Genomic DNA, 18,562 nt, shown 5'->3' on the forward strand with positions numbered 1-18,562 from the left:
TTTATGTATCTTCAGATTAATGTTGGCTGCACAGCTGAGAGCTCCTCTGCCAACCCAGTGCGACTCGAGTTCTCACGGGACTTCGGTGCCACGTGGCACCTGTTGGTGCCCCTGTGTGCCGGTGCACCCCAGCCCTCCTCACTGTGCTCCACAGAGCTGCACCCTGCCAGCATCTATTTCCCTGGTACAACTCAGGGCTGGAGGAGGGAAGTCATTCATTTTGGCAAGCTTCGCCTCTGTGGGTAAGGACTGGATACATCATGTACAGCATAGGCAGAAAAGAGCGCAAGGGCAACCATTTTGGGAAACTGTTCATGTGTGTCTCTATTTCTCTCTAATCCTTGAATTGTGACCTCTCTACAGTTCGGTGAGGTTCCGTTGGTATCAGGGTTTCTTTTCAACTGGTTCTGCTCCTCCAACATGGGCGTTGGACAACATCTACATTGGCCCACAGTGTCAGGACATGTGTAATGGTCACGGGGCTTGTGTGGGTGGAACGCACTGTGTGTGTGACCCCGGCTACTCTGGATCTGACTGCTCTGTGCCCGACACCCCCAACCCTGACTTCCTCAAGGAGGACTTTGAAGGTACACCAACATACAAATACACACAGTACTCCCTCAGGATATCAGATATTGCTCCTGTTCCTGTGGTCACCGCAAATTTACAATAACTTCGATTCAGCTTATTTTTACTGAAATTAAATGTGATGCAGGCTTGCAGTTTCAGGCTAGATTTTTACTTATGTATTATGCCCTTGAACTATCTTTGTTGTTTGGTATTTTGCAAGAATTAAGACAAGGAACTCCTTCAGGGCAAACTGTTGTTCTTAATTTAATGCTTATGTTTTTATTTGTACTTTTGAAGCATTTTTAAACATTATTTTGATAAGTGGTCCTATTAGGGCTCCAGTTTTTCTGTTTTTTTAATACAGTCTATGATGGATTTATGCCTGTGTGCTTACTATATTTGTGTTTGTGTACGTATGTGTGTCTCCAGGAGGATCTGTGGATGCAGAACGGTTCAGACTACTGAGCGGCGGTAAACCATCCAGGAAGTGTGGTATCATGTCAAGCGGGAACCACCTGTTTTTCAGTGAGGACGGCTTGCGCATGTTGGTCACCAACGACATGGACCTGTCAAACGCCAGGTAAAGCTGCAGCCACACAAACATAACAAGAAAAGCACTTACCAACACACACATCAGAATGTTTTTGTCATTATTATTCAGTAACAGTCTCATGAATCAATGGCTGTACTCTGCAGGTTTGTTCAGTTCTTCCTCCGTCTCGGCTGTGGTAAGGCAGCTCCAGACCCTCGCTCCCAGCCAGTTCTGCTGCAGTTCTCTGTGGACGGAGGTCTCACTTGGGGCCTCCTCCAGGAATTTCTCTTCAGCAACAGCAGTAATCAGGCTCGCCTTGTGGCCCTGGAGATCCCGCTGCGTGCCCGCACGCAATCCACTCGCCTCCGCTGGTGGCAGCCCTCTGAGAACGGACACTTTTACAGCCCATGGGTCATTGACCAGGTACAGTAAGTGAGGATCCATCCAACCATCCATCCATCTATAAGTCTTTTAATATTTTTTTTATTCAAACATTCAAACATCATGGCTGTTATCCATCCAAACTATTTTTTTTCATCCCTCTGATATATCTCATGTAAATTTAGTTACACTTTCTTTCACATTAACGATGCATGTATCTTTCCCTAGGTGGTAGTAGGTGGCAGTGCCAGTGGCTGGGGACCTTTGGAAGATGATTTCTCCTCAATCGACGGGCGCTCATGGCTCCTCCACCCTGGAGGAACCCGAATGCCTGTTTGTGGCTCTGATGGGCCTGCTTTCGCATTCATAGAGAAATCCAACACTCGCTACGCTGTTACCACTGACATCAGTTTGGGTCCAGATGCCTTCATCCAGTTTGACTTTTCTGCATCCTGCTCTGTCACCAACTCCTGCTACTGTAAGCATACAACATACTCACTTACTTTTATATATGACAATGAAAGTCTCACATTTGAGAAGCTGGAGCCATATTTAAATTATTAATACATTATTAAAATATTTGCCTTATTGTCAACAGATCAATTAATCATTGCAGCTTTGTCTGCATTGAAAAGAAATGCGATACACCAGTAATGCATTGATTAATGAGCATTAATTTGCATCACATTACATTACGTTCATTTAACTGATTCTTTCATCAAAAGTGACATTACAATTGCATTCAACCATGAAGATACAACCCCAAAAAAGAATCATGCCAGTAGATAAAATTAAAACTAACAAACTCATCCTGACAGTTGTGTTTCTCTTCTTTCTCTGCAGCCGTAGAGTTGGAGTACTCTCTGGATCTGGGTCTGAGCTGGCAGCCCGTGGTCAGAGACTGTCTGCCTACAAGCCCCGACTGCTCCTCGTACACCCTGCAGAGGCTGCTGGTTTCTGACACTTACAACAAGTGGGGCCGTGTCACCCTGCCTATCCCGTCATATGCCAGGTCAGCACTGCCTTCAGCTCCGCTCAGACACATGGACAAACTTGTGTAGCTTATAACATATCCTGACACTGAAGTATGCCCCTTTGCAAAAACAGTTACAGTCTGACGCAAATCATACAGTGCCATGCCAGGATTTACAGTTTAATTCCTTGCTATGTCATTTATTTTAACTTTACTGTGTCTGTGACTTTGATTTATGTCTTTAGGTCTCCAGCCACAAGGTTCCGTTGGTTCCAGCAGGCACCGTTTGACAAACAGCAGACTTGGGCTCTGGATAATCTCTACATTGGAGATGGCTGCCCAGATATGTGCTCTGGACATGGACGCTGCCAACAGAGCTCCTGTGTGTAAGTAATGGCAGCCTCATGCAAGCATACACCAAAGATTTTACTGTTTTCGTCTGGAATGTCAGCAGCTAGTAATGAGCAATAAGGTGTGAAAGTGAAGTGAAGACTTTAGACTCTGATTACTTGTATCCGACTACACTGTCGTCCCCCAGGTGTGACCCAGAGTGGGGTGGAGAGTACTGTGACGAGCCTGTGGTACCTCTGCCCTCCCAGCTGAAGGACAGCTTCAGTCGAGCTCCATCACTCAGCCACTGGCACATACTCACCGGTGGGAAGCTCAGCACTGTGTGTGGAGCTGTGGCCTCTGGAGCTGCTCTGCACTTCAGTGGGGTAAATATACATCTACCCTCATTGTTTGAGTCTTTTTTCATACTTCTTTCCGTTTCTTATAACATTTTCTATCATGAAATTCTATCCAACCAGTGGTTTGCCGGAGGAAAAATGCAATTTGTAGCCTTCATATTTTGAAATAAGTTTTCACATGTCATCTGGGGCATGCAGTATATTCACAGATGTGTACAGATTGAAATCTCCAATCCAGTTTCCCCCTCTTCTCGGAAGCAGTTTCCTGGCGTTTTCTGCTCCTGTAACATTTTTATTAAGTGTTGACGCACTGTTTTGAGCGTAGATTTGGTTACGTAAACGGAGGCGTTTATATTACAAGGTTAGTTGAAGGACTGACGGAAAATTCTAAATCCACCCATAATTCCTGATTTTACAGTTTCTGGCTTTGACAAGTGGTTTACTTTTGGGGACTGTTGAGGTTCTCCAGTCATTTTGTTCTCCACTGAATCCTGATATCTTTTTGTAAACAGGAGGTATGCGTTCACCCACCTTCCACTCATTCAAGCTGGGGACTGAAAGGACAAAAATCTGACAAATATGCTGATTCAATAGGGCAAACAGACGATACAGAGAGAGTTAGAAAAGAGAGACATTTAACATTATCGGAAAGATGCTCCATCACATATTAATCTGTTGAATAAACGACCACAAAGTAAGTAGCTGTCAGCTTTTATGTAGTTTTCCCGAGGCACTTACCGCAGTCTTGTAAATGGATACCTATTGACAGGCTGATCTTGGACAGACACACTGCCAGAGAAACCTCTTAAGAGCGGCCGTTAATGTCTCGCATTAAGCTGTATGAAGATAAATTACTACTCTGGTTCACCCAATACATTTATTCCTAAGTCAGTTTTATTATTCTGTTTATGTTTGGGTAATGTCCCCTGCAGTAAAGACAACATGACAGATCATGTTTGAGACCTTTGCATATGTTTTTAGGAGGATAATGGAGAGACAGACAGGCATCCATCCATCACAGGCCCTGACTGACTGTATTTCTCTGTGTCTTTGCTCAGAGTTGTAGCCGTCAGCTGGTGACAGTTGACCTGAACCTGACCAATGCAGAGTTCATCCAGTTCTACTTCATGTACGGCTGCATGATCCCACCAAGCAACCGCAACCAGGGTGTTCTTCTTGAGTACAGTCTGAACGGAGGAATCAACTGGCACCTACTCACAGAGATCTTCTATGATCTGTACACCAAGCCCGGGTGGGTTTTTTCACCAACGACACACAGATGTAACAACTGAGTGAAGAGTGAAGAAGGATGTCTGTGACTTTTTTTCTTTTTTGTCTGGCACCTAGGTTTGTGAATGTGCTGCTGCCCCCTGCTGCCCGTCAGGAAGGAGTGCGTGTACGGTGGTGGCAGCCACAGCACGAGGGAGCAGACCACAGCGACTGGGCTCTGGATAACGTCCTCATCGCAGGCTCAGACCCACGAGCGCAGATATCCGACACATTCGGAGGGGTGGCGCTGCCCAATCATGAGAGAGCTCCTGCTGATGGGACCACAGGGAGGATAGGGCAACCGAGCGAGCAGGAGGAAACACCCATTGGTATTTCTGAATCAGTGCCCAATTGATTTTATCACTAAAAAAAGCTTTTTGGTCTTATATCAAGTATCTAATTTTTGCTTCTTTTTTTGGTCTCAGTGAGCGATCATTGGCTGTTTTCCGAGGACTGCTCAGTGCAGCGTTTCTGCAGCTCTCCTGATGGAGTTATGGTGTGTGGCAATGCTGATGGGAGGGAGGTGTATGCTGTCACACATGATATTGTTCCTGGCAAGGGCTGGGTCATGCAGTTCAAGGTAACTAACGAGCCTTAAGTGGCACACAGCCAACAGAAACATTTATTTCTGATTTGTGGTGTTGCTAATAATCCCTGTGTGTTGATTTAGATCGCAGTAGGCTGCAATGTGCTAGAGCGTCATGCAGATAGACAAATTCACGTTCAGTATTCAGTGGACTTTGGAGTGACCTGGAAGTACCTGGTGCCCCAGTGCCTGCCAGCTGACCCCCGCTGTGGAGGCCAGGTCTCGCAGCCTTCTGTCTTCTTCCCTGCTGATGGCTGGAAGAGGGCAGTCTATCCCCTCCCTGACAGCCTGGCTGACACGTGAGTCATCATACACTTCTGCTTCATATTTAATGGCACCATCATGGCATGCTTTATCTAAATTATTGATAGATCCAATTATTGTACTCATATAAATGATTAAAACCATTGTCATATAAATCATGAAGATGGTATGCATGTTGTTTGAATAACCTATCCTGTCTTTTCCTCAGCGCGGTGCGGTTCAGGTTTTACCAGCAGCACTCAGACATTCAGTGGGGTGTGGAGAACTTTTACATTGGGCCAGCGTGTGATGGCCACTGTGGAGGACACGGAGATTGCCTGGATCAGCGCTGCCTCTGTGACCCAGGATTCACCGGACCAAACTGCTACGCCAGCACGGCTCTAAAGGTGGAGTGTGGCTCTCATTCACAGATGAGAAATAGACAAGTAGAACTCGTCCGTCATTTAGATGTGTGTCTTTTGTCTGTAGGCATCGCTGAAGGAGCGTTTTGACTGGGATGGGGCTGCAGGCCCTCAGTGGCAGGTGCTTGAAGGTGGACGGCCATGTACAGACTGCGGTGTGTTGGTAGAGGGAACAGCCCTGTACTTTGGAGGGGCTGATGCCAGACAGGCTGTGACTTCTGATCTGGACCTCCGCGGAGCAAAGTTAGTACTCAAGTGATCCTCAGGTGTTTTCTGTTTATCTTTAATTATTGTTCTTCTGTAAGCGCATTTTGAACCGTGGTTTTGTGGATAGGTTTGTGGAGTACTGGGCCAGGATTGGAAGTGAAGATAACATGACCATGTGCCACCGTCCAACTTGTCGTAAAGAGGGAGTACTGCTGGACTACTCTACTGACGGAGGTGCACTAATACCATACGTGCATACAACGCAATGTGTATTTTTCCTTCTGCATCATCATCACTTAATTTTTTCCTCTCTTCCTATCTTTTTTCTTTCTATGTCCACATCTGTTCCTCAGGTGTGTCCTGGACACTGCTCCATGAGATGGACTATCTGAAGTATGTGTCAGTGAGGAGAGATTATATCGTCCTCCCAGAGGGATCTCTGACCAATGCTACTCGTCTGCGCTGGTGGCAACCATTTACCATTTCCTCAGGACTTGCCACCCCCAGCCTGGAGAGAGCCCAGTGGGCCATAGACAACATCTTGGTGGGGGGGTCAGACATCAACCCATCTACTCTGCTTGACACTTTTGATGATGGTGAGTTTGTTTGAGGTAATGTAGCCGTATCTTTACCACCACAAAAAATGGTTTGGAAATCACCTTGACTCTTCCACCTCATCTCTTTACCTTTCACCAGAGGGTGTTTCTCATGAGGAGAGCTGGAGTTTCTACCCTAATGCTGTACGCACAGCTGGCTTCTGTGGAAACCCCTCATTCCACCTGTACTGGCCAAACAAGAACCAAGACAGGACACACAACATCCTGGCCACCCGGGAACTCATAGTGCAGCCTGGATATATTCTACAGTTTAAGGTAGAGTACTGCCAGAGAGCCACAAACCTGCTGTGTTAAAACATGGAGCCTTTAGTCCTTAACTGTACATCTCTGTTGTTGATGCAGATTGTTGTTGGCTGTGAGGCAGACACCTGTGAAGACCATCATTCTGTCCTGCTGCAGTACAGGAAGGATGCAAGGTAAGAAAGACAAGAACTGCACCCCTAAAAGTGAAATATAGTCATAAAGTTATACAACACTGCTCGTTGGGACTCATTTTATTATTTGATGGTGCTTTCCTATTCCTTATTTAATTGATATTTTTGACAGACATGTGCAACTACTATACAGTAATTGTTTTTATAAACTGTTAACTGTCAGCTCTCACGCGCTCCCTGTAGGTCTGACTCGTGGCAGCTGGTACAGTCAGAGTGCCTCCCCTCCTCGGTCAACAACGTAGGCTGCTCACCCTTCCAGTTCCACGAGTCCACGATCTACAGTCCAGTCAACAGCTCGACATGGACCAGGGTCACTGTCCAGCTGCCAGATCACGTCTCGTCAGGGTAGGAGCTCACAAATATTTTATTTACTGACTTTAGCCTTGTTTTGACAAGTCATATTTTTATACTTATAAGCATAATTAGAGACAATAATTATCTCTGCTGCAGTCATGTAAGCTTTCTGTGATTTGTTGTATATTTCCAGGGCTACCCAGTTCCGCTGGATTCAAAAGGAGGGGACAGGAGACCGGCAGAGCTGGGGAGTGGACCATGTTTATATCGGCGAGGCCTGCCCGGGGATGTGCAGCGGCCACGGCTACTGTACAAGTGGAGTGGTCTGCATCTGTGATGAGGGACACCATGGTGGGCCACAAACAGCTTATTATGTTCAGACTACTACAGTAGATAAACACGCAGTTGTTTCTCATTTTTACTGTTAGGAGAAAAGTAAACATTTGCAGCAAGACTGAGCAAACTTTTCTGAAGAAACATCTTGAACACAGTATTGCGTCACGCTCGCTGAAAATCTGGCCTTGCATTGTTTACGTTTTTCAACCCTTTATTCTGCCAATTTCATCCCTCCCCCTCTGGTTCCTCTTACCTCACCAGGTGACGACTGCTCCTTATCCAGCAGTGACCTGCCCAGCTCCATCAAGGACAACTTTGAGTCCGGCACTGTGTCTGAGGAGAGCTGGCAGCTGATCCAGGGTGGTGGAGTGGGCAGCGGCTGTGGGCAGCTCTCACCACATGCACACGGAGACTCACTCTACTTCAATGGCTGTAAGATGAGGCAGGCAGTTACCAAACCGCTGGACCTCACTAGAGCTAGGTACAGGTACTATCAAAACATACTGTACATCAACTAATTATACTAATCACACCTACCTGCCTCACAACTACAACTGATTACTGATTCTCCTCAGTAGGATCTGTATTATCAATCTGTAATGTCTCTTTCTCCCTTTTTCCTTCCTTCTCTGTCTCCACACAGTAAGATCATGTTTGTGCTGCAGATCGGCAGCGTGGCACAGACAGAAAGCTGTAACATAGCTCTGGATCAGGCCGACACAGTCGACCGGGCCGTGCTGCTGCAATACAGCGTCAACAATGGCGTCAGCTGGCACGTAATCGCCCAGCACCAGCCCAAAGACTTCATAAAGGCCCAGAGAGTCTCCTACAACATCCCATTGTGAGTGACCATCAGTGTAAATCTTAACATTTTCTAATAAGGCAGCATTTATAAAGATTTTCGGAGATGTAACTAATGGCTGTATTGATGATAATCAATCTTAAGCTTCAGACATGTTGGCAAGTCTTTTTTTAAAGAAAAAAAAACCCCTGTCAGCCAGTATGTAATCTGCAGATAAACTTGAACCAATTTTGGTCCAGATGGTCTGCAGCTGTTTTCCAGAAGATAAGAGCAGGAGCCTTCCTGATAAAGAGATTTATCACCAGGAAATCTTTGTAATAGTTTATAACTGATCTATAAATCATTTGCGAATCATTAATTATTAATCATTAATACATCCATTAGTTGCCACTTTTAAACCTATAATGGTGCCTTATTAGACAGTAGTACTAAGTACACAAGTGTGGTAAACTTCATCAGGCTGGTTTGAAGCTACTATAACCCTCACTGACCGTACGATGTTTCCCATGGTCTCTCCAGAGAGGCGAGGGTTAAAGGGGTGATGCTGCGATGGTGGCAGCCACGCCACGATGGTGCAGGACACGACCAGTGGGCGTTGGACCATGTGGAAGTAGTTCTGTGAGTACCCAATTCCCAGCTGGCCCACGGCCCCCCAGACTGGCCCCCAAAAGAGCCCCGATCTGCCCCTGTCTCTACCTCTGCCTCTGCCTCAGCCTCACCTGTAGAAACGGTCCCCTCTGCTCCACACAAACACAGGGATACAGTCTACACACATATATAATGTAATATCTGCACTTGTGCTGCTTACCACATACAAGCAACCTCTCAGCAGTTGTTTGAAATGCTCATCACGGCTTCTGGTGTCAGGCAAGCAGAGTAGAAAAATGACTGCAGTGTGCTTTGCTGTTTGTGGATGGCTGTTCTGTGTACGACAGATCAACTCCTGCTGTCGGATCAAAATATTTTCAGTGTCCTTTAGAAGCCATGCATCTCCCAGAGCAACAACTTGTCAAGAAGTTTTTCCACTGAAATGTCAAGGAAGTCTTCCAAACCTTGAAAGGTCGCAGACCTATTCACATATCCGTTCATTACTTACAGGATTCACTTATTTACAGTTTGGGATGCACAATATGCATTTTTTTTTATGCTTCTTGTTTATTGGCAGATCACAAACCAACTTTAAAGGTGCATACCGCCATCCATATCAGGCTGCAATTTTATAGATAAATAACCGATATTGTAAATGTCCCATGGTAGGTATCCTGCATCCGTATTAACAGTTAGCCCATCTGCCCCCTAGTGGCAGATGTAAGGCGTGAAACAAAATGCTGAACCAAGATCCCACTGTGTGCAATGAGAGTGAGTCTTTGTCCTGCTGTGAAGTCAGTATTGTCTTACTGGCCCATAATCTGACTTTTTGTTTTCATTTTCACATTCATTTCATGTGCACAGATGGTATTTAATTCTACTTGGATTAAAAGAAATCTAACAAATCCTTAAATTTGATTTGATCAGACACCCAACTTACACTCTCTTTCTTTGTTTCTCTCTTTACATGTATGTATATTGTTACCAGCACCAGTAAACATTTTCCCTACATGCAGGAAAATTCTTTTCAAATAAAACTGGCAGACTGGAGATTCTGCAGGGCACTGAAGATATCATGAACATGGTCTTTTCAGCGAGCATATTGTTAACATGGCAGTATCATGAAGCATTTTGAATGCATTTTCTGCATGTTGCTGTGGGTATCGGAGCAATGTTCCCTCTGACCTGGGTGCTGATTGGTCATTCAGATGTGTACCCAATGCATTTCAAATGCTGCATACCACAGTCACATAAGGCTCTCATGTACAGTTGAGAGAGAGAGTTGTACATGCACACAAACACACACACACACACACACACACACACACACACACACACACACACTTATGCCTAACCTGAGCTGTCCCTGGTCTAAGTGGTCGTGACCTGTCCCACTCCCTCCCTCGCACTCGCACGGTTTTCAACAGTGTCTGCTGAAAAGAGTGACCGTGATCCTCACACTTTGCTCTGTTGTTTATTTCTCTCTGTTCGCCACTCCTCCACTCCTTCACACATCCTTCCTCTCACTCCTACTCCTTGCTCAATCTTTTCTTTTGCTCCACACGCCTTTCCTCCCTGCTGCTTAAAACGTGTTTGATCATGTGGTCATGCTCACTCCTCTGCTCGTGCCGCATCGTATCCAACCTTACTTCACCTTCCTCCTCCTCCTCCTCCTCCTCCTCCTCCTCCTCCTCCTTCTCCTCTTCCTTCTCTCCTTCCTCAAAACTCGCTCTTTCCCCTTTTCTCTTTTTCTCTTCCCATTCTTGCATACAACGGATGGATTACTTCTGTATATCTTGCTCTCTGTCTCCACCTCTACCTGTTGTTGTCTCTCACTTTCTCTCCTCGTCTTTGTTACATTTCTCTGCTCCTCACTCGATCTCTTTCACATTCTTCCTTCATATTCTTTCTTCCTCATTCTCTCTGTCTGTCCGGCTCACTACCACTTCTTCTTCTTTGAACCTCTGACTATCTTTATGCCTCTCCTCTCTCCTCCCTTCTCCCCCGCTTTGGACCCCCTGCCTCCCCAGGCCGGGGCTCCTACCCCCCCAGACTTTTCTGCGAGACAGCAGTCCCCTCCTTCTGCTTCTCCCCTCTCGCGCTCTAACCTCTGCTCTCTTCTGTATTCTGCTCCCTGTGGCATGGCTGTAGTGTCAGGTAAGTTCTCCGCCTCTTCCTGAATGCAGCCCCCTCCCTCACCCTCCTCCCGACCCTTTTCTTCTCTCCCCCCACGTTACGCTGTGCACACCCTCCGTCACATTCACCGACACACCCGGCCCTCCTCATTATCACCACGGTCATATTCATGCCCTCGCTTTAACACGAGCCCCAGGCAGGTCGACAAGCGGGCCAGATGCTCACAGCGTCCAGGTGGAGGCTTGCTGACAAAATGATCCAACAGACAGATCTGACGAGACAGCTCTCAGCACAGAAAAGCAAAACAATATTCACAACAACAAATACAGATATAAAAGGGCAAATTTTACATTTTTGAAAATAACATTACATCCCCAACAAGGGTTCAACATAATGTCACCAGATGAAAACAAATTCCTGTTAAATGGCCGTGATTTTGAATGTTTCCTTGAGGCATTTTTAATGTAATATTTTACATATTAAAATGTCAATGGTACTGTGTTTGTGTGTATATGTGTGATGTAATCCATCACTATACCTATATCTGTTTGTTTTGTTCTTGCTACTACCTCGACTGAAAAGTGTTTTTGACCTAGCGGCTAATTTACTAAGCTAACACGCCCAGTTCAGTGATCCTTCTTGTGGATCCAGAATTTATCTCACTCCAGCCCAAGCACCCAAAGTCTTTTTTCATTCATATGACGACATAACAGGGCATCTTGCATCATTAATTTCAAGTGAAGGCCCATTTGGCAGGAGAGTTTCATCCGACTAACCTCCTCCATCCAGCTCCTTGCATGGCTTTACGGATCGACTGTTGCAACAGCTCTCCATCACCCTTTTCTCACTCATGGCTGTCTGTCTGTCTGCGGACAACAACAACATGACTCCAGGATGAACCAGGAGCTCCCTCCTCACTACCGTCTGGTTTTTGTTTAAAAAATCAGAAACTCACACACGCACTCAGAAACATGCAGTTCACCAGCCATCCCTCCCATCTGACACCTCCACAGCATCACCCATCACACGCACACACACACGCACCATCCTCCACCCTTCCCCACCCCTCCTGACCCCCCACCCCGCTTCGCAGAGGCCCCTGCCTGCCCTGGCTGCACTCCTGGCTCACTGGCACCGCCCTGCTGGATGGAAGAGGCAATGAACAGGCTAAGCAAAAGCGATCCTCCGCAGCTTTTCTCCGTGTCTCTTAGTTTCACAAACCACCCCAGTCCCTGCACTTTTTTATGACCTTGGTTTAGTTATTTTTCATTTCTTCCCAGTGATGGCTGTCGACTCTGACCTCAAACACTCAGAGTCAGAGATCCCCTGTAGTATTCTGTGGTAGTATGTTTGTAGACTCTGTGTCCCATGTCTTGTCTTGTGACATTTGGTCTTGGATACATATAGCTAGTTCTACCGCCATGTTCACCTTGTAGCTGCTCATTTTTGTGCAGAACGTAAACGAATCCAGTCGCGTAGAGTAGTGCCACCCATTGTCCGAGCCATGAGATCCATACTGCTGTTGAGTGTTTGAGGTTACGGCTGAAACATGATTAAAAATGCCAGCATGAACCAGGGTGTGAGTGAGCGCGAAAGCTGCATTCACCCATTCGTGTGTTTGCGTGCATGGATGAGAGTGCGTGCATGGGGATGTGTGGATTTGAAGCACCCTTTACGCGGTCATTAATGTTCACAATCCTCCTCTTTCCCTCCCTCCTTCACTGTCTTTGTATCCCTGCAGCACCCGTAAACAAAACTACATGATGAACTTTGCCAGACAGACCGGCGCGCGTCACTACTACAGCCGCAAGAGGCGGGCACTGCGACAGCGTGCCTGAACCAACCGAGAAGGGATTCGCCCTCTGACCTGCCAATCACACATCGACCCGCCACGCTTATCCTTTTCCTCCTGACGACATATCGCCCAGTCGAGTCCCGTCCACCAGTGGATTCCAGTCAGCCTTAGACTTCCCTCACCCACCTCTCCCTACCCTCTGCCACATCCAATCAGTTTACGCCAGCCAATCAAGGCCTTCCCAACCACACGGGTCGGCGGGAATGAAACTTAGAAGAAAGGAGTGAAGCGGCCATTTTGTTTACTTTTTATCATGGACGGTTGGGGTTTCTAGTTGTTTTCTAATCGTTGCTGTGGTTCCTCTGATTCCTGCTCCCTCCTCCGATAACCCCTCCCTCTGGTTTACCTCCCCCTTCCCTCTCCTCATCCTCCTTTTTCCTACCACACTGTGAAATTGAGAGATAATATATCACTGCTGAACTGACCAGCCGATTGGAGAGCTGCCTCCCAGTTCCACTGAGCCGCCGGGGGGGAGGACCACTCCACTGCCGCCAACCAGTACGCCAGGAGAAAGACCACGACGATGATACTGACCATAAGGAGGAATAACGGTGATGAAGAAGCTCAAAAAAGAAAAAAAAAAAAAGAGTACTGTGTTCTTGCTGTTCTGTGTGTCTGTGGATTCTTTTTGTGATGAGTTGACTGTGGTGTTCTGTTCATTTGTTTGTTCGTTTTCTACTAATTCATATGCTTTTAAGGGGGGGAGGGGAGGGGGTTGCTGGGTTCTGTTTCCTTTTTCCTCGTTTATCCGGGACGGATCTGTGCAGGGCGGGAAGAGCCCGGCCGCCACGGGAAGAAGGAACGAAAAGAACGATTTGCACGACGGGAAAAGGAGAAAATAAGAAAAAAAATTAAAGACTGAATAATTTTGTTTTTTTTTTAATCATTTTTTTTATATATGTTGGTTCCCGAAAATACAGATATTTATGGTAAATGGTTCTTCACGTAACCTATTTAAGATGCACTGTGCGTGGAATCTGTATGTTATTTTCTAGTGTTAAGTTATTAGGCAGTCGAGTCAGGCTCTCAGACTGCATCATCTCCCCTCTTCCTTCTCTTCCCTCTTCTCTTGTGCTGTTTCCCATCTTCCCATCTCTCTCCCCCCTTCTCTCTCTCTCTCTCTCTCTCTCCCTCTCCCTCTCTCTCTCTGCTGATTTCTGAAACCTGGAGGTGAGGCTCTATTAGTGTTGTTTTTTGAAGTCTGTGTAATATGGACCCTCTGCCCTCAGTGTAACTCCAGTATAGCAATCTCCTGTATATATATGTATATCCACTATGGGGAGACCCAGCAGCCTTATAAAAGGGAAATAAAGAACTGTCCAAACCTCATACTGTACACTTTGCTTGAGCTGCTCTTTTTCATTCTCTCAAGACTTGTTTAGCCTTTCATTTGTTTACACTTTTCTTAATGTCAACTAATCTCAACGATGTGTTTGTCCTTCCGTCACCTCTCAATGCTTTCTGACTCCCTCCCGTCTGTTGCACACCAAATGAGTTCACACAATAATGGTTAACCCCGCTGCCAGGGAAAATCTATGTGTTTTGCAATATATTGGAGTTTTTAGTGGCGATGAACGTTTGCCAGAGCTTAAGGGGCAAGCGACCGCAGTGACACTGCAGGCTACAGGAGTATGGAATATGAAACTTTTCAAAGTTTCTGATGCTCAAGATAAAAAAAAGAAACTCTGCATTCAGAGCAGGGCTGCACAATATGTAGTTTCAGCATCAACATTACAATGTGTGTGTGTCAAGCAAGGCTAACTTACAACTTTTTTGCTGCTTGATACAAAGCAAAACTTGCAAGGTGCTCATTCTCCATGACTAATCTACAAGAGAGGTCTGACTAATTCTATCCAATTTAAGGGTTCTTGAATACATGGACGTCTGTGGATTGTGAGTGGCACCAATCTCAATCACTCTTGATCAGTTTTTCAAACAAAGCAGGACCTACTTTGGTTGTTTGATAAAATGCACTCTACAAAATCACCCCAGTCACTCAGTCTAATGATTGACTCTTCTCTGAACAGAGCTATTCAAATTAACTGATGGAAATTCTTGTAGCTTTTCAGAGGCAGATTAGAAGAAAGTGCTCCTGGGGTTTGAGAGATGGGGAAGAGCATACGTCATAAGCATGTCTCGACAGTGTTTGTAATTACTCATCCAATTACTCTCACTGCTAGGAGGGGGAGTCAAAAGCACTGCAGGTTTAAATGTACAAAATAAACTGCATTTGTTGGGAACTATTATTTAAAACACATTTAATGCTTCTCCAAGTATTTACAGAAACAGGATGGTGCACGTTGGATCAACTCATAATAAAGTAGTCATTGTGATGAAGAAACATGTCACCATGTTCAATGGTGTGGCTCATTCATTTTTTTGTATTTGTTGTTTTCTGACAACAATGGAGCTTTGAGGGGTCTTTGGTCTTTTCGTGGGATTTGTCAATATTAAGAAAAATTATGAATATCACCAGCCCTGTCTGGTGTGTGTGTGTGTGTGTGTGTGTGTGTGTGTGTGTGTGTGTGTGTGTGTGTGTGTGTGTGTGTGTGTCAAAGAAAAATGCCTGAAAATATTCAAAAGAGCACATAATGTAATTTCTTAATAATTTTTTTATTTGTAGACATTAAAACATAAAAACGTTCACTAAATATTGTACTAAATACTAAAATATTGTAAAAAACATTTTTTTTAAATGTTGAAGCCTGTGCCATCACCTTGGTGCACACCTCAGTGTCTTTAGACTGGGCATTCACCACACACTTCTGCAGGCTCTCTGCATTACTCCATGCAGAGCACTGTTCACTTGGTGTTGACCCAACCCTTCCCCCTTGACATGAACCCCTAAAGATGCTCATAAACTAGCACAACAGGAGCCTTTAGTCACAAGCTGCCAGTCATCACAGATACAGTCACAAGTGTTACAGTGATGAGGAGGGATTTGGCGTCGAGGCCTGGGCAGGAGTTACAGTACGGCGAATCACAGCAGTTGAAGGTCATGGTGTAGACGGTTCCTTTGAGTCTGAGGCTCTTCACCTGGCCGCAGACCTTCTTCGGCACGCAGCCCCTGGCCGACAGGGCGCTGTGGTTCCCATAGCGACCATCTGCTTTGAAGCACAGCTCGTCAGGAGGGCATTCTGTCACAATGAGCTCGAACGTAATCTCATGCTCCAGGATGGGGCTGTAGTAGCAAAGCAGGTTGTCACAGAGCAGTGAGGGGAGGAGAAGGTAAACCAACAGCACAGCAACACGCAGCAGCTGCAACATGTTCATCCTGCAAGTCGAAGAGAGAGACCTCATCAGTCCAGTCACCAGAATGAAATGTTGTCATTCTACTTTTCTGCAAATGTTAAATATGTATGTTTTATATGTACAATAAACATTTCTACAGTATGTATCATATAACTGCAGTGATGGAATGTAAGTAAGCAGAAGTACTCCACTGAAGTCCAAATTTGAGATACTTTACTAAGCAAATAATGTATTTTTTACTCAACTACATTTATTTGATAACGTAAGTTACAGGTTACTTTGCAGATTGCATGCTGCATCAGAGCCAAAGTAGAGCATTTTTAAATTGTAATCAGAAAAAAGCTGAATATCAAATCCAATAATTGGCCTACCCACAGTGTACAGTATATACATATACATTTTTAATTTACTTTTAATTTTATTTTTGATACTTGAGTACATTTAATATCAGATACTTTAAGACTTTTACTCAAATATTATTTGTATGGGAGACTTTTACCTTTATGAAAGTAATATTTTAACACGATATCTTTACTTACTTTTACTCGATTACAACTTGTTTGCCGTCAGATTACCTGTATATGAATGGTGGAGTGACAGCCAGGCAAGACAGCTGCCGAGTCGACCAACAAAACTGTTATTTTAACAAAAAGCTGTGACACTTTCTAGCTGTGTTTTTGGCAACACAACCAGGTATTTTAAGACAAAACATGATCTTTTACAAACCATGACAAAGTCTTTTTGTGCGGTACGGCAGTTGTAGAATGAACATGGTTTGCATAGACATACAATGCTAACATTTATTCTGGCATTTGGGTTGGTGCTGCACTTCCATAAATTTAGAGCACTTGAGAGAGATTTAAATAAACCAGTATGGGTCCAGTTCCAAAAACATTGCATCCTACACTTCCCATAATGCAACTTAATGGTATCTAGAGACTCTGTCTTGGAAATGCCCATATTCAAACATCAAAATATCCCACTTCTCAAATTCCACTTCCACAGTTTGCAACACAGACGTTCTGTTAAACGTTTGTGCTCTCAGAGATGAAGTCACATCACTTGAGTAATTATCTCTGACTTCACAAAACTCCTCCAGAGTCACAAAAAATGTAATTCAGCTTCAGTTTTCATTAACTCTAATATATTGACTTTGGCAAGTAAAATCAGTCTTCTTTTATCGCTTGTCTTTTTCCGTTTGTTTTTCTTCTTTATACGTACTTCAGTGAACCAAAGATATTCAGAAAACTGACAAATGCTTTGATTCTTACATACAGGTGCCAATGATCTGTACTGATTGTCACAATTAAAGGGCTCAAAGCGGACAAATTGATGGCTGAAACAATTTCAGTGTGCAGTTTAATATAAAAATTATCATGAGGACTCACCTGCTCATTTTAAAGATTACAACTCCAATCAAACAGATACAACTTTTCAGAGCTTCTCCTGATGAACTCAAGTTTCACCACTGACTCCAGATCTCCTTGCACAGGCCACTCCTCCCACAACACACCTGCTTGTAAAATATAAATCTACACAGACTAACTACAAGTGGGAGCTTAATCACAGTGCTTTTATTTGCTGTATTCATCATTTCACACATGTATAATGTCAACAATTACTCAAGTATACCTGGAGGATGGCTGACAAGTCCACCTTTTTCTCTCTGGAATAAAAAATAATTTAGCAAAAATACTAATCACAAAACATTTGGCCATTTTACCAAATGTTAGTGACCGTGTAGAGACTTGAGTGAGTACTGATGGCTAACAGGCCTCTCCTCAGCCTTCTATAAGCACCTTTATGATGCGGTGACAGGCAATGTTGAGTTCCTTGATGATGTGTAATTTGCACATGAACCCCAAAGCTCCTCGTAAGTAACATTAGTGATGCCAGTGTGATCTATTCTGCCTGCGATCATCCTGAGTAGCATCTTCAGGTTGGTGTCAGACTTTGGCGAGACGTTACATTTGTCTTTGCAGCAGCAGGTGTGGCTGACATTGTACTTGACCCCACGATGAGAGAGGATTTCATGGGAGCCACAGAGTTCAGAGTCCACGCAGCCCTGAGCAGACAGGATGTGGATTGGGCCGTAGCGGCCCCTGGAGCTGGAACAGTGCTGATGAGGCAGACACTGGCTCGTGATGTTGGGGCAGGACTTGCCTTTGTGCTGCAGGGGACAGTAGTAACAGAGCAAGCTGTCCAGGCTCAGAGCAGGGAGGAGCAGAGCAGCTGTGGTCAGCAGGATGGAGGTCAGGAAACAGCGTGATCCCAGACTAAGTAGATCCACACACACACAGTTAAGTAGGAATGATGCAGACTGAAAACATACGTTCATATAATTAGTCCAGTTCATCAGTTCACCTGCTCTTTCTT

General features: G+C 45.0%; 2 protein-coding genes across 2 annotated transcripts in view; one reads left to right on the forward strand and one right to left on the reverse strand.

The window, feature by feature from the left end:
• Window positions 1-14,263, forward strand: part of reln (reelin) — a 94,558-nt gene extending 80,295 nt beyond the window's left edge. Inside the window, exons 41-64 of the mRNA XM_073472238.1 lie at window positions 16-242; window positions 364-587; window positions 1,000-1,150; window positions 1,267-1,525; window positions 1,712-1,961; window positions 2,327-2,495; window positions 2,702-2,842; window positions 2,995-3,172; window positions 4,204-4,397; window positions 4,493-4,743; window positions 4,840-4,994; window positions 5,085-5,299; window positions 5,473-5,650; window positions 5,733-5,908; window positions 6,000-6,106; window positions 6,226-6,468; window positions 6,569-6,744; window positions 6,832-6,905; window positions 7,107-7,268; window positions 7,411-7,568; window positions 7,815-8,040; window positions 8,197-8,394; window positions 8,875-8,973; window positions 12,821-14,263. Coding sequence (XP_073328339.1) covers window positions 16-242; window positions 364-587; window positions 1,000-1,150; window positions 1,267-1,525; window positions 1,712-1,961; window positions 2,327-2,495; window positions 2,702-2,842; window positions 2,995-3,172; window positions 4,204-4,397; window positions 4,493-4,743; window positions 4,840-4,994; window positions 5,085-5,299; window positions 5,473-5,650; window positions 5,733-5,908; window positions 6,000-6,106; window positions 6,226-6,468; window positions 6,569-6,744; window positions 6,832-6,905; window positions 7,107-7,268; window positions 7,411-7,568; window positions 7,815-8,040; window positions 8,197-8,394; window positions 8,875-8,973; window positions 12,821-12,917 — 4,308 coding nt within the window. The 3' untranslated portion in view covers window positions 12,918-14,263. The remainder of the gene's footprint in view (window positions 1-15; window positions 243-363; window positions 588-999; window positions 1,151-1,266; window positions 1,526-1,711; window positions 1,962-2,326; window positions 2,496-2,701; window positions 2,843-2,994; window positions 3,173-4,203; window positions 4,398-4,492; window positions 4,744-4,839; window positions 4,995-5,084; window positions 5,300-5,472; window positions 5,651-5,732; window positions 5,909-5,999; window positions 6,107-6,225; window positions 6,469-6,568; window positions 6,745-6,831; window positions 6,906-7,106; window positions 7,269-7,410; window positions 7,569-7,814; window positions 8,041-8,196; window positions 8,395-8,874; window positions 8,974-12,820) is intronic.
• A 1,554-nt stretch (window positions 14,264-15,817) lies between these two features.
• On the reverse strand, window positions 15,818-16,207 carry bncr (bouncer). Its single transcript, XM_073471828.1, has one exon. It carries the CDS (start codon window positions 16,205-16,207, stop codon window positions 15,818-15,820), a length of 390 nt encoding a protein of 129 aa, XP_073327929.1.
• Between the last annotated feature and the right edge of the window lie 2,355 nt (window positions 16,208-18,562).

The sequence above is a fragment of the Pagrus major genome, chromosome 8 (genome assembly GCF_040436345.1).
Source record: "Pagrus major chromosome 8, Pma_NU_1.0".
NCBI classification, from domain to species: domain Eukaryota; kingdom Metazoa; phylum Chordata; class Actinopteri; order Spariformes; family Sparidae; genus Pagrus; species Pagrus major.